The 16553-nt window shown below is 39.3% G+C and overlaps 1 protein-coding gene across 5 annotated transcripts in view; it reads left to right on the top strand.

Moving 5' to 3' along the window:
- The window catches only part of map3k7 (mitogen-activated protein kinase kinase kinase 7), a 163528-nt gene that overhangs the window by 87570 nt on the left and 59405 nt on the right, over positions 1-16553 (top strand). For 3 of the 5 annotated variants that reach the window (XM_070885380.1, XM_070885379.1, XM_070885383.1), the window contains 5 exons: positions 1488-1618; positions 2134-2215; positions 6677-6828; positions 13676-13841; positions 14665-14745. In XM_070885380.1, the coding sequence (XP_070741481.1) occupies positions 1488-1618; positions 2134-2215; positions 6677-6828; positions 13676-13841; positions 14665-14745 (612 nt within the window). The remainder of the gene's footprint in view (positions 1-1487; positions 1619-2133; positions 2216-6676; positions 6829-13675; positions 13842-14664; positions 14746-16553) is intronic. The other 2 variants (XM_070885382.1, XM_070885381.1) reach the window with 1 other exon arrangement.

The following is a 16553-nucleotide window of genomic DNA, read 5'->3' as shown; positions in this document are numbered from 1 at the left end:
TTCTTCTCTTGGAGGGTCGTGAATGTTTGCAATTCTCTACCCCAGAGAGCTGTGGAGGCTGAGTCATTGAATATATTTAAGGTGGCGATAGATACATTTTTGAACGATAAGGGAGTGAAGGGTTATGGGGAGCGGGCACGGCAGTGGCGCGAGGCCAAGATCAACCATGATCTTATTGAAAGGCGGAGCAGGATTGAGGGGCCAAATGGCTTACTACTCCAGTTTCTTGTGTTCTTAAGTTCTTAAGGGTGTATTTACATTATAGCTGGCATTTAGAGGTGGGAAACTTGCTCTGCTTTGCTCTGAACACAGTCCAGACTCTGATTTACGTAGCAACTGCTAATTGTCATTGTGAAGCTAAACTGCTTTGTACCAAATTTACAATTGTAGCATAATTGTAGTTTAAGGCCATAAGAATAGATTCTGTTTTTTTTAAATTGAATAATTTAAGTTCATAGTCATTCCTTTTTTCGATCATAAAATATATGGGTTTGCTGAGGCACTTTGTGGGGAGCAAAACCCATTGCAAATTGTATGTGGTACAGTCTCGGGGGCTAAATGGCTTACTCCTATTCCTATGTTCATTTGTGACCAACTGGAACTTCTTAAGATATCATCTCAATGTACTGTAAATGAGATTTAAACAGTTGTGCTGTAGGTAATGCTATACATATGAAAGCAAAATTATTCTGATTTCACTTAAAAACTGCTTCCAAAAGTACCTTCCTGAACTTTTATTTCATTGACAAAAAATTGCAATGTTAGAGTCTGCTCCAGAGATTCATTGCAACAAGATATATACTGGCTTGCTTGACAAAATATTGCAGTAAAAATCTCTTGAATGAAGGGTAAGTCTTGGGGAAATAATTTTGTAAAATCCTGAAGAGCAGATCTACTTGTGTGCAGTACCAGCTCCATTAAAAGCTGTAATTCAGTAGAACAGAAAAAAGATGGGGTAAAATGATTGATTAGTTTTTTTATCCAAGGCTGTCTAGTTACTGGAAGTGCTTCATTACTGGGAGTGCTCTGTCAATGTTCCAGTGTATTTACCAAATAACCAAGGAGCATCTAGTTATAACAAGTTTAGGTTCTGCTTCTGCAGCAACTTTTTAATTTTGAGTGGAGGGGGAGAAAGAAGTCTGCTTCAGATCAGTGTTTTCCTTGATAAATCGGGATTGATTTTAAAATGCCACTATGTATTTTTAAAACAATTCAGTTCTAACTATATTTCATGATGCCAGATTTTGTTTCAACTTCATTGTTTGCCTCACCAATCTTGGTGAAAGTTGTGAGAATGGAACTCGCTACCACACGGTGTGGTTGAGATGAATAGCATAGATGCATTTAAGAGGAAGCTAGTTAAGTATGAGGGAGAAAGGGGTAGAACGATATGTTGATGGGGTTAGATGAAGTAAGGTGGGAGGAGACTTGTGTGGAGCATAAACAACCAAATCTTGGGAAATTTTTCCACCTCCTCTTTTATTTAGGTACTCGACCACCTCTAATCAAAAATCTGCCTAAACCTATTGAGAGTTTAATGACTCGCTGTTGGTCTAAAGATCCTGCACAACGCCCCTCAATGGAGGAGATAGTAAGGATAATGACTCATTTAATGAAGGTAAGTTTCTACATTTAATGTTTAGTACAGAGGAGGTTTCAATAATATGTTCAAGCATATCTGGTAGTATATTTTATACTTAACTGCAGTTGTGCTATAATAAATGTAATGTACTTCATATAGGAACGTGAGTTCCAGTTTTAGCCTAATTTATGTGCTCACCTGAGAGTGGAATGTGAATCCACAATCCTCTGTAATTTTAAAGGTGTCACCAACTGAACTAGATTGTCCCTTTAGTGATCTGTTGTGATATTTAAAAAGGATATGTCAAAATGATGGTTGAGCAGTGGCATACTTCAGTTTCCAGGCAAAAGCTTGAATTTCCTTTGCTTTGTTTACAACCTTGATCCTGATGTTGCAGTCAGGATCAAGACATCCAGGATCACTCTGGACATGTTCTGCAGTTCTAAATCTTATAAGTAAAGGCTGTTCTGTCTAAATATAATGTGTAGATTGTGGTAGAGTTGTGAACATGTCACCCAAATAACAGTATGCTTTAATTCTTTCATCTTTAGTATTTCCCAGGAGCAGAAGAACCTCTTCAATACCCATGCCACTACTCCGATGTGAGCCAGAGTAACTCTGCCACAAGCACAGGTGAGAAACAACAGTAGTTTAATGATTTGAAAGGGGAAAGAAAAATAAGTTTCCTTAACTGTTTGCCAAGCTACCTGATAGCAAGTGTATAATTAAAAAATAAATTCCCCTTGTCTTTTCACTCCATGGAAAATAAAAGGTTATAGTCAATTTTCCAGTGGAAGGTTACTTACCAAGCAGGACGCATGGTAATGAAATAAAAACAAAATGCTGGAAATACTCAGTAGGGCAAGCAGCATCTGTGGAGAGAGAAGCAGAATTAATGTCTCGGGTCGATGACCTTTTGTGCGAACTGGATAAAGTTAGAGATATAACTGGTTTTAAGCAAGTACAGAAGCAGTGAAAGGTGGGAGGGAGGTGAAGAACAAAAGGGGACAGTCTGTGATAGGCGACATGAAATGACAAATGGTATAATTGTCCAAAGCAAAAGGTAATGAAACCTGTTTCCTTTGACCAACTTCTGAGATAGAATAGAAACATAGAAACATAGAAAATAGGTGCAGGAGTAGGCCATTCGGCCCTTCTAGCCTGCACCGCCATTCAATGAGTTCATGGCTGAACATTCAACTTCAGTACCCCATTCCTGCTTTCTCGCCATACCCCTTGATCCCCCTAGCAGTAAGGACCTCATCTAACTCCTTTTTGAATATATTTAGTGAATTGGCCTCAACAACTTTCTGTGGTAGAGAATTCCACAGGTTCACCACTCTCTGGGTGAAGAAGTTCCTCCGGTGTCTCTAGCCTGGACTGACAGATCCTCCATTCTCCATGAAAGTTTTATATATTAAGTGGCAAAGCAGCTGCAGCAGCAGGAATTAAGGACCATCTTACATTGAAGAAGTGCTGTCTATGATGGAAACAGCACTGCTATCAACAGTCCTCTAATGTAAAGGATTTGCTCTTTGAAGACCTGATGGTATTTTCATGGGTCTGTCGAGCTGATGCAGTTGGGCTCCTTTTTAAAAACTTTAACCCACAGAGTCAGGTTCCTTCCCTTTTAGCAATGCAACTCTAAGTCTGTGCACCCCCTACAAGGCCCTTGATTAAGAGCAGTAGCACCAGCTAAAAGAAACATGGGAGATTATTGCACAGAGGTTGCAGCTGTCTGAGCACTGCTCCTCACAAATCTTTTTGGAAAAGTAATTTAACAAAGAGATATTTAATGAATTTGATTCTAATGGTTGTATATAGAAAATTGATCAAGAGGAGGTGCCAGAGTGGAAAAAAACATATTCTAATGCATGTTCTGACTCCCTGGTCAGCAAATAATAATGAACTAATGTTGAACTTCTGGATGAAAGAATCAGCAATCCCAACAACAACATTCTTTATAAAAGTGTTCTACAGCCAGTAACAAATGATGCATGAAAATTCATTGTTGGTAGAATTTTTGGATTGAAATAGAATACGGCGGGTGGGGGGTGGCTACATTAGCTTTTACATTCCTAGCATGTGTGTAGAGATGTGTTCTATTAATGTTGCTGAGGTTGGGCACTGATGTGTGATATGTCATCGCCCAATCCACAGGGATTTGTGCCTTTGAACTTTGAAGTGTACCAAATCAAAGAGCAAGATATGGACTTTCTCTATAATCTGCTAAAGAGGGCCATACTATTCGATCACTGAATGGATTTGGTACTCAGAGTAAAGGTGGATTGGCAATATTTTTAGTCACGCTTCATTCATAGAATCGTAGAAGGATACAGCACAGAAGGAGGCCATTTGGGTCATCGTGCCTCTGCCAGAAATTGGCAGTCATAAATACATTTTGTTGTCTTTACATCGAGGATAATGCAGCATTTAGATGCAGGTGGCTCTCTTCCATCTATCTGTTCGTAATTATTCAACCCCTGCTTGTTTATGATCTTGGAAGTTAACTATACTACAGCGGGTGTTTTGTTGACATCCACCAGATCATTAATGAGGACTAGGAATAAATTGCAGCCAAGTATGCTTGCTGTAAAATAAATGTTCATAATCAAAAAACATTGGGTTTAATCAGCTTAAAAAAAAAATCTTGGGAACAAATAAGATGTAACTGACCAATTTGTCAGAAGGAGGTACAAAAGTGCATATTTATATCAAGATTGGAAATCGATGGTAAATTAATTGATCCCACACGTCCAGTTAGGAAGGCATGGTGGACAGGAGTGCATAAAGTTGGCTACAATATGTAGCACTAACTCCAGCCCACATTCCTTTTTGAGTTCGGCTCCACACTTAGAGCATGATTTACCCTTAAATTTAGATTTTATAGTAGAGTCCCGCGATGCCATGTTGCCTGGCTCCATCACTTTCAATTATGTTTTTTCAATTTTGGATTACTTTTATTGGGGAGGAGGAAGAAAGAGATACAAAAATGGTATTTGGATCATCCCTTTCCCCACCCATTACTATCGATGGTTCAGCTTGGATGATTATACAGTACTTTATCCTTTTCTGAAGGTGTTGACTTCTTCCTTGGGGTGCTTTTCCGAGTGCACCTGGGGCTATCCTGCTCTATAAAACCCAGGTACTTGCTGCATAAATCATCAAGCTATCAGGGGAGTAGCCAGTACTTTCAAATATTAGTTAAAAACTGCTATTCAGTGTTGTCATCTATGATTTTGTTCAGCGTAAGGCTGTCAAATTAAGTAGCTATAGTTGACTGTTATGGGAAGAAGGTATCATGGGTTGGAGGAAATCTACTTTACATCTGATATTTTGTATTGGTACTGTTTAAGGTGTCATTTAAGGAGATGAAATACACATGCCCATTAATTTTATTTAAAAAGAAAGTATTCTTCTGTTAGTAACTACTGTCTGCTTTTTATTATTTTAAGTATCGTTCTAAATAGATAACCTAGAAACTACAGTATCAGAACTTTGGCCTGTTAACCGTTTTTAACTCAAATCCCAGTTGCAATTGACATTTTCACACAAAGTTCTCCAAGAAGCAAGTTCTCCTGGTCTCAGCATGGTTATCTCGGGGAGATCTCTTCCCACCTCTTGGCAAATCAGCCCTGGAGCAATGTTGACTGTTTCAAGGAATTAAATTATCTTGCCCTTTTCCCCCTTTTTTGAGAAAGTGGAGGTGAATGTGTGAAGATGAGGAGTTTAGACATAATGGACAAATCTGAACTTTAAAACAAAAATGGAAACAGCCAAATGTATTTTAGTTAGTAGCTGAAAATCCTTACTAAATGAGAATAAATGCTGGGATTTGGTGGCTGATCTCCATGATCTAAGATTATTTTTCTGGCTTCGATTCAGGATTTTTTGTCGTGACATTTACAAGTTTATTGAATATATTTTAATCAGCTTGAAGTGGAAAAGATGATGTAACCCTTTCCCTCTGCTGCTTAATCCATTGAAGGACCAATATAGCTTAAAGATAAAAGTCTATAACTGATCACAGATCCCAAATTTAACCAACTGCAAATTGCTTAAAGGTGTTTGGTGTCAAACCAACATTTTTTAATGCTGATTTTTCTTGAGGGGAAAGAGCTTGTACCCATTTAATAAATGTTGGAACATTTCCGTGATATTTTTCCTGAATTTTTTAAGTGCAGTTTTGAAATATTTTCTTGTCTGAATACACTGACTGACACCCCAGTTCCTGTCACTGGCAGCCTTCCCCAACTCAACCAAGTGGTCATGCTTCATGCGTGAGCAAAACAGTGAGTTTTGGTGTGCTAAACCATCAAATAGAGGATAACTCAGCTAAGCTCAGCCTTGTGCTTTTCTGACCTCCACACAAGAACATATCAGCAAGGGTCACTGGATACCAATCAACAGTGCGAACCCTGACTCGTTCTCTTCCCCCACCTCATTAAATCTATACCGTTCTCCAACAGAGGCTAATTGCCACACCCCAACTGCAGAGAATATCTTAACTCAACACAGACGAGGGGTTATGCCTTGATCTTTGTGGCCTGTATGGCATACTGCCACCTCAGGCAGTGCATTTACCCACCTCGTCATGTAGAAAACTAGATTGGCATGTTTGTAAATAAAGTACGTTCGCAATTAGCTAATGAAATCTGATAATATTTAAGTTTTATATTACAGTCCAAATTAACAAAGTTGCTCTACCATTTAAATATAGCAGCACTTTGGTTTTAATACTACTGACTGGATTCTAATTGTCCCCTGCATTTACCCAAATAGTTAATATACTTCAGCTATCTGTTTTCATTTAGTTCAGTTTTAGTTCATATAAATTCTGTGGCCCTTTGAAAGCAATGCTATCCCTCGGTTAATGCATTTGGCATTTTGGAAACAACTTTAAATGTCATGATTTGTGATCACCTCTCTAACTTTAGGTGGTGAAGTGAGTTCTTCTTTGCTTTTTATCCCCCTCCCCCACATCACATATCACATTAAATGCTTTCTCTGATTTCTATAACTCCGAATTGCACTCTCTTTTTAAGAAGAGCTTTTCTTGAAAATCACAAATGAATTGTGCTATCTGTTTGCTAGGATCTTTCTTGGAAATTACCTCTACAAATAACAGTGGCAAGAGTGATGCTAATGCAGATCCTAGTGACTTGCATGCAAATGCTACAAATGACACAATTAAACGTTTGGAATCGAAGCTGGCCCAGCAGATGAAACTCCAGCCCAAGCAGGCGGTGAGTAAATTGTTCTATTCAAGATTTTATTTCACCCAAATTGAAAAATCCACATTTTTTAAAAATCTTTAACCTCAGAAAGCATACGAGTATTAATGGGTGCTACAGTGCCAAAGTTTAGTTTTTATTTCTTCTCTATGTCGCTACACTATTTACATTCACACAACATACAAGTTCTGAGAGGGATAGATTGGTCTCTTAGAAACATAGAAAATAGGTGCAGGAGTAGGCCATTCGGCCCTTCGAGCCTGCATCGCCATTCAATAAGATCATGGCTGATCATTCCCTCAGTACCCCTTTCCTGCTTTCTCTCCATACCCCTTGATCTCTTTAGCCATAAGGGCCATATCTAACTCCCCCTTGAATATATCCAATGAACTGCCATCAACAACTCTCTGCGACAGGGAATTCACAGGTTAACAACTCTTGAGTGAAGAAGTTTCTCCTCATCTCAGTCCTAAATGGCCTACCCCTTATCTTAAGACTGTGTCCCCTGGTTCGGGACTTCCCCAACATCGGGAACATTCTTCCCGCGTCTAACCTGTCCAGTCCCGTCAGAATCTTATACGTTTCTAGGAGATCCCCTCTCATCCTTCGAAACTCCAGTGAATAAAGGCCCAGTTGATCCAGTCTCTCCTCATATGTCACTCCAGCCATCCCTGGAATCAGTCTGGTGAACCTTTGCTGAAGCCCCTCAATAGCAAAAACGTCCTTCCTAAGATTCGGAGACCAAAACTGAACACAATATTCCAGGTGAGGCCTTACCAAGGCCCTGTACAATTGCAGTAAGACCTCCCTGCTCCTATACTCAAATCCCCTAGCTATGAAGGCCAACATACTATTTGCCCCCTTCACCGCCTGCTATACCTGCATGCCAACTTTCAATGACTGATGAACCATGACACCCAGGTCTCGTTGCACCTCCCCTTTTCCTAATCTGCCGCCATTCAGATAATCTGCCTTCGTGTTTTTGCCCCCAAAATGGATAACCTCACATTTGAGTTGAAGGATGTTAATTTGTCTTGTGAATTAGAACATTTCTGCACTTTCTTCACACTGTCAGCATCGAGCAGTCAAAGATATACAGTTAATCACCCTCTACTGTAATCAAACAATACCTGCCTCCTGAGAGCATTACATTTCACACACAGCCATCCTTATGCCTTCTCTGAAAATGTGTTCAATTGTATGTGTCTATCCACTGAGCATTGGATTGAAACTGTCAACTCATTTCACACACAACCCTTATTGTTAGCAGAGAAGGGTGTGTTTTATCATCAATCTGCTCTAGATTCAAACTCAAATCACAGTTGCAAGATCCTCTTGGTACCAACATAGGATTACATAGGATAGACAGCACAGAAACAGGCCATTTAGCCCAATCTGTCCAAGCTGGCATTTATGGTCCTCTCGAGCCTCCTCCCGTCTTTCCTCATCTAATTCTTATCAGCATAACCCTCTATTCCCTTCTTCCTCATGCTTATCCAATCATCCTTAAATGCATCTATACTATTCGCTTCAACCACTCCCTGTAGTAGCGAGTTCCACATTCTCCACTCTCTGGGTAAAGAAATTTCTTCTGAATTCCCTATTTGATTTCTTGCTGACTATCTTATATTGATGACCGCTCATTATGCTCTTCCCCACAAGTGAAAGCTATCTCTCTCTACTCTATCAAAACGTTTCATAATTTTAAAGACCTCTATTAGGTCACTCCTCCGCCTTCTCCTTTCAAGAGAAAAGAGAACCAGTCTGTTCATCCTTTCCTGATAGATATACCCTCGCATTACTGGTATCATCCTTGTAAATTTTCTCTGCACCCTCTCCAGTGCCTATATATCCTTTTTATAATAAGGTGACTAGAATTGTATATGGTACTTAAGTGTGATCTAACCAAGATTCGATACAAGTTTAGCATAACATCACTACTTTTTAATTCTGTATCTCTAGAAATAAACCCTAGTGCCTGTTTTTTTTTACGGCCTTAACCTGTGTCGCTACTTTCAGTGATTAGGGTGTTTATACTCCAAGATCCCTTTGCTCCTCTATCCCATCCAGGCTCACACCCTCCAACTGATAAGTGACCTCCCTATTCTTCCTACCAAAATGTAATACTTCACATTTATCTGTATTGGAATTCATTTGCCAATTATATGCCTATTCTGCAAGTTTATTAATGTCTTCCTGTAATTTGTTGCAGCCCTCCTCAGTATTAACTATCTCTTTTCCCTCCCCCCCGCCCCCCCCAAATTTGGTGTCATCCGCAAACGTGTTGCCAAGAGCCATACATCATCTATGTATTTTTATTGAGTAATATGTGAAGACTGGCACTACACAATCTCCATAAGGGATAGTAATGCAGTAAATTATGAAATTAATGGTTTTATTCCAAGTGTTATTTAGTAGTTTGTCCAGATTTGCATATATCCATATATGTGACGAAATGGAAAAGTCTAAAATTAGCCTTGCCATTGTTTTCTAAAACTATTCAATTCCATATGTAGCACTCGATGCTAACTTTCTAAGATGTGTTGCAAAAGCTGTTCCATAAACAGGCATCCAAACAATACAACTAAGCAATTAAAAAAGGTAATGCAATGCTCGGATGTACAGTAAGATCGGTATAATACTTATCTACAGAGGTTATGTTAAAACTTCGCAGAGCGCAGACGAGACTACATTTGGAATGCTTAGTGTTAGTTTTGGTCCGCATACCACAAAAAAGGATACATATGAGAATGGGTACAGAAAAAAGCAACAAGCTGAACCCCAAGTGTGAAGGGAATGAGCTATGAGGAAAGTTTAAAGAAGCTTATAGTTTACTGTCTTGGGTTAGCGATGCGACATTAATAATAGTATGCCAATACATGCAGCGAGTGTGGATTCACTGCAAGTGCTCAAAAAGGAACTAAATGATTTCATGCAAATGGAAGACATCTCGAGTAGGCAAGTGAGTTAATGCAAATTGGTGATAGCTGTCACCACAGGTTCCTGGAGTTTGCTTGATTGCCATTTCAATATTTTTTTTCCTTAATTGACCAAAGTTTTTATTTTTTTTTGCCTCTCCGAGGAGATTGCATGACTGTGGGTCAGGGGAGTGAGATGGGGTTGATGTTGTGTATAGGCTACACCATATCCATATGTGACAGGCTTGATGAACGAGCAGATCTCTTCCTGTATGTTTCATAAATTGTATAGATAAGATAAACCCAGATTATTATATCACTACGTTGAGAATGTAGGACCAGTAGACATAAATGGGAAGTAAGCAAGATATCAGAACAACTTTCATCACTTAAAAGGATAAATGTTTGGAATAATCTGTAAGCAAAGCAATGGGAAAATTTTTTTTTCAGAAGACGGTTTCATGCAAGTAGAAGACATCTTGAGTAGGCAGGTGATAGCAATTTAATGTACTGGAGGGATAAGTTCCACTGAGCGAAATGGCCTTTCTCATTCCTAACTTTGCTTAGATTCTATTCATCAATTGGAGTGAAAAATATACTTTTTATGCTTTTGTAAAAGACAAAGGGCCCAAGTTTCCACGTGATTTGCGCCTGATTTTTAGGAGCAACTGGTGGAGAACGGACTATCTTAGAAATCGCAATTCTCCACATTTCTTTTTCTGCAGTTCTAGTCAGGTAGAACAGTTCTACTTTGGAACAGAATTTTTTCTTCAAAAGGGGGCGTGTCCGGCCACTGACGCCTGATTTCAAAGTTTCCACAGTGAAAACGTACTCCAAACTAACTTAGAATGGAGCAAGTGAAGATTTTTGTAGAACTGAAAAAACCTGTTCTACACATTAAAAAATCAGGCGCAGGTTACAAATTAGGCGTCCAGAACGAGGTGGGGGGGTGGGGGGGGAAGGGAAGTCATTAAATTCTACAATAAATCCTTATTTATACTTCTACAAATATTATACAAATAAATCCAACCTGAATAAACATTTATAAGCAAAGAAAAGATTAAATAAACCATCTTCCTACCTGTGTGAAAGTGCTTCAGGCACGGAGAATGCTGCAGTCAGCCTGAGGTGCCCGTTCTTCCCGCGTGGGGGGGGGGGGAAGGAGACAGTGAGAAGGCTGCAAGTGCTGATGTGCTGATGGCAATGTGCTTTTATTAAAAAATGTTCAAAAATTAAACAGCTACAAAGAACTACAAAAATGACCGAGTGCCAATGTTTCCTTCACACTGAGCATGCGTGAACGCTCCAACGCGCAGCGTTGCCGGCAGGAAAAAAACTAATTTAAATAGTACCCGCCCCCTCCCACTTACAAAATCGGCGCGAGTGTAGGCTCCGCCCCCCTGGGCGCCGCGCCAAACAGACAAGGAGCTGCAGAACGCTCCAGAATCGCGAGTTTTTTTTCCGGCACCGTTTTAGGCGCGAAAAACGGAGGGGCACCCGTTTTTTATCGTGTGGAAACTTGGGCCCAAAGTATTGCCTTGATTTGACATTCTTCCCTTGTTCAGGAAGATTTGATTTTGTATTCAATATTATCTGCGAAGGAAATTTATTTTTTGGTAGGGAATCTCAAAATATTAACCTGTCTTGGGAGCAGAATTATTGATCCATTGTGCACGATGAACATCCTGGTTGAGATTTTTTACGTGTACATAATAGCATTTAAAAAGAAACAAAGCAAAAAAGTAGGGAGAGGAGGGAAACATACATTAAATAAAATAATGATGTTACAGATCCATGACTGAGTAACAATGCTGAAGAGATTTTTTTTTAACCATTTCATTAAAATTAAATGTAAAGATATAAAATGATAAAATAAAAATGAAATATAGGTAGTACTGGACAGAAATCAACACAATTGAGGGAGCAAGTGACTGTTTATAGGCTGAATTTTCGCCACCATTCTGCGCCATTTTTTGGCTGACGCTGTTTTTTTTGGGAACAGACTAAAATCTGCAAGTTTTGCCAAAGTTTCTGCGCCATCCTAAGCTACTTGCATCCAATTTTTTTTTAGTTCCCGATTTTTTTTTTGACGTCACTGGGGACGGAACCTGCCGGGCGCGTCATTTCTGACCATTTAAGCGCGTTTGGCCAAGTAGGATTCTTTCAATAACGGCACAGTGCACCGTTCTGAAAAACCTTACCTGAAGTTAAGAAAATCGGCACAGAGAAGATGCCATTGTTTTAGATGAGCAAACTGGAGGAGGGGTCCTTTTGACCCGGAATAGCAGCGGGGGCGAGGGGGCCTTTCGGCCCGGGATAGCACTGGCACCTGGGGCAAGGTTGCCTTTTGGCCTGGGATAGCACTGGCACCTGGGGCAAGGGGGTCTTTCGGCCCGGGATAGGAGTGGCATGTTTCATTTTCCAGCCTCAGCCCTTCAGTACGTCCCTCATTACCCTGGCAAGCTTAGTTTTTGGCGCATATCTTAAGCTCCACCCACAGAGCTTAAGGATAATCTGCGCCACTCCAAATTCAAAGTTTATTCCAGCAAAACTTGGAACTTTTTTTTTGGCACAGTCGGCCACAAAAAAATCAGACATACCTCTACAACTGCACCAAAAATCGTCCATGTGGAAAATTGGCCCCTTTGTCTTTAAAAGAATAAATAGAAATTAAATTTAGGCAGCAGCAACAGGTAGATCTTGTCGAGCCTGTTGACGATGTTCATATAAACCTTAATTTCCAACTGCAGAATAGGCCTTGAAATTTGCCACAGCAGAAATATATCTATAGTCGGTACTAGCTTCAGAATGTTGCTAAGCCCAAAATGGTTATCTGATTACCGCGGCCCAATAAGCAATTCATGTGGACCAGTGATAGGGGAGATTTTGACATTGGTTTTGAAACGTTTGGGCACAATGCAATGATCAGCAATTAATGTGGAAACAATCACATGGTTCCCATGAACCAATGGAGAGCTTTTACAACCACATTGCTCCCACAGACCAATTGCCTGGCTGAAAAACAATACTGTTAGCCACATACATGATATTTAATATTCATTTTAATGATGAGTTTGGAAGACTAGAACATTTCATCCTAAATAATTAAGGACAGAACTTTTCCGGAGTGGAACTTGATTTCAACTGTGCAAATTTTGCAATACATTGAATGGACATGCTAGTGTTGGGAGGTGGAGTTCAGGTTTAATTTTCTGTATGCCGTTACTGATCTTGGCTGCACTGCTGCAGCAAGGGGTCAAACAAAGGAAAGGTTCTTCCTCGGGTGGAAAAAAATATCCATGGAGAATCATGCCCAGGCCACTGTTGCATATCTCCCAAGCTGATTCAGAGCAGCATTGCCATAGACATGGGATCAGATTTTGCACATGGCCTATCAACCACAGTTGTTGCATGTACTGGAGACAAAATAGGACTTCCTAACCTTTAAAAAAAAGTTCTATTTACACTGGTTAAAAAGGAAGCTAATATTTCAAATGTTATTGTTGCAATATTTTTTGTTACAATGTGCAAAGTTACAAAGCTGTGACTAAATCTGTTAAAAATCATTTCATATCAAACATTTTCATAAACATTTTGTACCAGCCATCTTGTAAATAGTGAGGAACATGGATGAGCAAGAACCTACCAGAAAGTGAGATGCAGCAATCCATTACACAGATTAATAGGAAAGATTCAGTGGAAGGGGAATGGTTTACTGAATGAAAGAAGGTTTATTCAGCTTCTAATGCTCACCATCTGTTAAATGTGGAGGCCTGTGACTGTGACACTAAAATGTGCAGTGGATAATATTTGTAGTATGTTTTGAAAATTGCCAACTTGCTGTAAAAGATGGATTTGCTATTCCTGAAAAATCCGCAAATAGCACTGCATTCTTGCTTTTGGAAACTTACTGCACTTTTTCACATTGCTTATTCTAACAGGGTGACTCTACACGATTAAACCTGCCACTGTCTCGAGGGAGCAGCGTGGAGAGCTTGCCTGGAGGACGCACACAGTCTGCTGCTGCTACTCTGGAGGGAGAAAGATTGAGTGCTGACCTCAGCAATTATTTTGAATTGGAAGCCAGAATCATGAATGCTACCACAGGTAAAAATCTAGAACAAAAGGGTCAGAACTATATAAAACATACTAATAATCTTAGATTAATTCAGTGGATTAAGCATCTGTTTTTAGAATTTGCAGTTGATTGAAAACATAAATTTAATTTCTGGCTTCTAAAGGTAGCTGTTTTGTTGTATTCCTCTTCAAACTGTCAGGCTAATAACAATTAATCCAAGTAATTGTGTGGTGTTTTTGGTTGGTAATCTGTTGTACAAGTGGTTGTAACCACTGATGTGCTAGGAATATATTAGTTAGCTTTATGTTTACTAATTTCAAAAATAATTTAAAGAAAATTAATTACTTGCCCTCAGCTAAAAGAAGTACCTGGCGTGACATCAAAACTAAAATGACATTAAGATATTATCAAATGAATTTCAGACAACTTTGTGCTAAATTTTTCCCCAAAATATTTGTCATGCAGACTTGTTCCAACATACTTGCTCCATGCCCTAGCCATATCATTACTTATGTGGTACACCGCACTACACTTTTTAAAAACTTTGCTATTGGAATTTAACATTATGGGTTATGTGTGCGAGTGTGTGTTTAGATTTGAGGTATGAAGAACTGCCTTTGTGTTTTTCCATAAATTATTTGGTAAACTTGCTTTAATTGTGCTTTTCCTGTGCAAATGAGTCTGGCTAAAGTGTAACATTTTTGCTTTTGCATGGTGCCTTGTGTTGTGCATGAACTGGTCCTATGTAAAATTTGTTTCTGTAAAGAGAACTGCATTGTTCTAATTTGTAATGCGCTTCGTACCCTTTTTAGCTATTTGTTGCATGCGTACCTGTGTGTGTGTATTTTGCAGCCCGTCCAAAGCCAAAACGAGGCCACCGTAAAACTGCTTCATTTGGCACCATACTGGATGTTCCTCAGATCATCATATCAGGTACCAGTTCTAACTACAGGGCTGGCTAGCTAGCTGGCTAACTGCTGATAAATATGGTGCTTGAATGCTTGTTGCTCCAGATTAGAGAGCCTTGTAGAATTCCCCATAAATCATAAGAGTTTCTAATTTAATCATTTATGAATTAAACATTGGAAAGTAGGAGGTAGTGGCTTTATTGTTTTCAAAATTAGTTGATCTATACGCAGTTCCTCCTTGATAACATTTCAAGTGTTGGCAACAACTTTGCGATGCTACTTGTGGAGCCGTGTATTTTAAGAGCTGAATATAAACATTTTATATTGGGGGAAGAGCGAACGACAGAATTTAGAACAAAATGTTTGCATAAGTGGCACAGTAGATAGCTACCTTTTTTTAATTTAGGATAAAATCCTCCACACTACAAAAGCACCACTTTGAAAATGTTGTGTCTGTAGGTTGCGGCATTATTGGAATAAGCAATCTATTTTTGATGACACTGCAGACCACAAGTGGTCACTTAACATAATGTGATACAGGCCCATCTGAAGAGAGATTACTGCTACTATTAGTACTACTACTATTAAATTCCCATTGGTCAGCTCAACAGCAATGATGGGGCCGAGTGTTGTCGGTTCTGAACTAGCCTGGCCACTTCAGTGATCTGTATCCAGTTCTTTGACAAGTTGCTATTGGCATTATCTATCCAGTGCTCCCTTGGTCATCCTCAGCTTCTTGTTCCATGTACCTCTGTATGAGATCCAAGAAAGGTATCTTATCTGCTTCCATTCTTGTAATGTGTCCATATCATTTCTGTCATCTTTCTTCGATCTTCTTTACAAGAGTTGTTTCTTGTCCAAGCCATATTTTATATCATTTTGATTCTTTGCATCCTGGATACTGCCATATTCCTCTCAACCAGCTCTGCTGTCTGCTGCTGTTATCTTTCGTTCATCAACTTTTCTCATGTTCCATCACTCAGATCTGTACAATAATATGGGGATAACTATTGCTTCATAAACCTGTGCCTTCATTTCTACTGAAATATCTTTGCCTTCCAAAAGCAGCAGAAGCATGTCCAATGCTGCAACTTTTGATGGCTTCTTCACAACTCCCATTCTCTGATATTAACCCATCAAAGAATACAAACTTTTCCACCTGTTCAACTGCCTCCCCTCCAACTGTAATGTGTACGTCATCCTGATGCTTCCCAAATGTCACGGCCTTTATCATCTTTGTGTTGGTCTATGATCCAAATTTTCTACTTTCCACATAAAACTGATAATATAATTAATGTAATAACTACAATCGTGAAATAAAAACAAAATACTGGAAACACTCAAGCCCAGACAGTATCTGCGGAAAGAGAAACAGTGTTAACATTTCAGGTCGATGACCTTTCATCAGAACTGAACTATTAGCTTGTATTCATACTTTTAAAAAAGCAACCACAGTCATTGTGCCATCCTTCAATGCATGCAATGAGGATGAATGGACAACATAATTTAGAAGACTATCTTCTACTTCCGTACCCAATATTGAAAAACTCCAACTTTTAGCTTAAATCTTAAAAACCCTGAAACTGTATTCCTCATAGAGTATAACTGAACAGACCGAATATCTGTGAACCAATAGACATGGTTGGCTGCCGATGTCCAAGTCATGCCAGAGACAGGCAAGGAAATGGCCATAATATGGATATACTGCACTTTTACTCCTCGGCAACAAAAGTTGATTCCTGCCTGAGTTAGGTGAAGTGGTAGACGTCAAATAAGAGGAAACTAGGCCATTCTGAAATGTAATTAAAAATATGTTAGGACAAATGCTTTGGA

The sequence above is a fragment of the Pristiophorus japonicus genome, chromosome 7, assembly GCF_044704955.1.
Source record: "Pristiophorus japonicus isolate sPriJap1 chromosome 7, sPriJap1.hap1, whole genome shotgun sequence".
Lineage (NCBI taxonomy): Eukaryota > Metazoa > Chordata > Chondrichthyes > Pristiophoridae > Pristiophorus > Pristiophorus japonicus.
The sequence above is the reverse complement of the archived record's forward strand: the minus strand, read 5'-3'. Positions and strand labels throughout refer to the sequence as shown.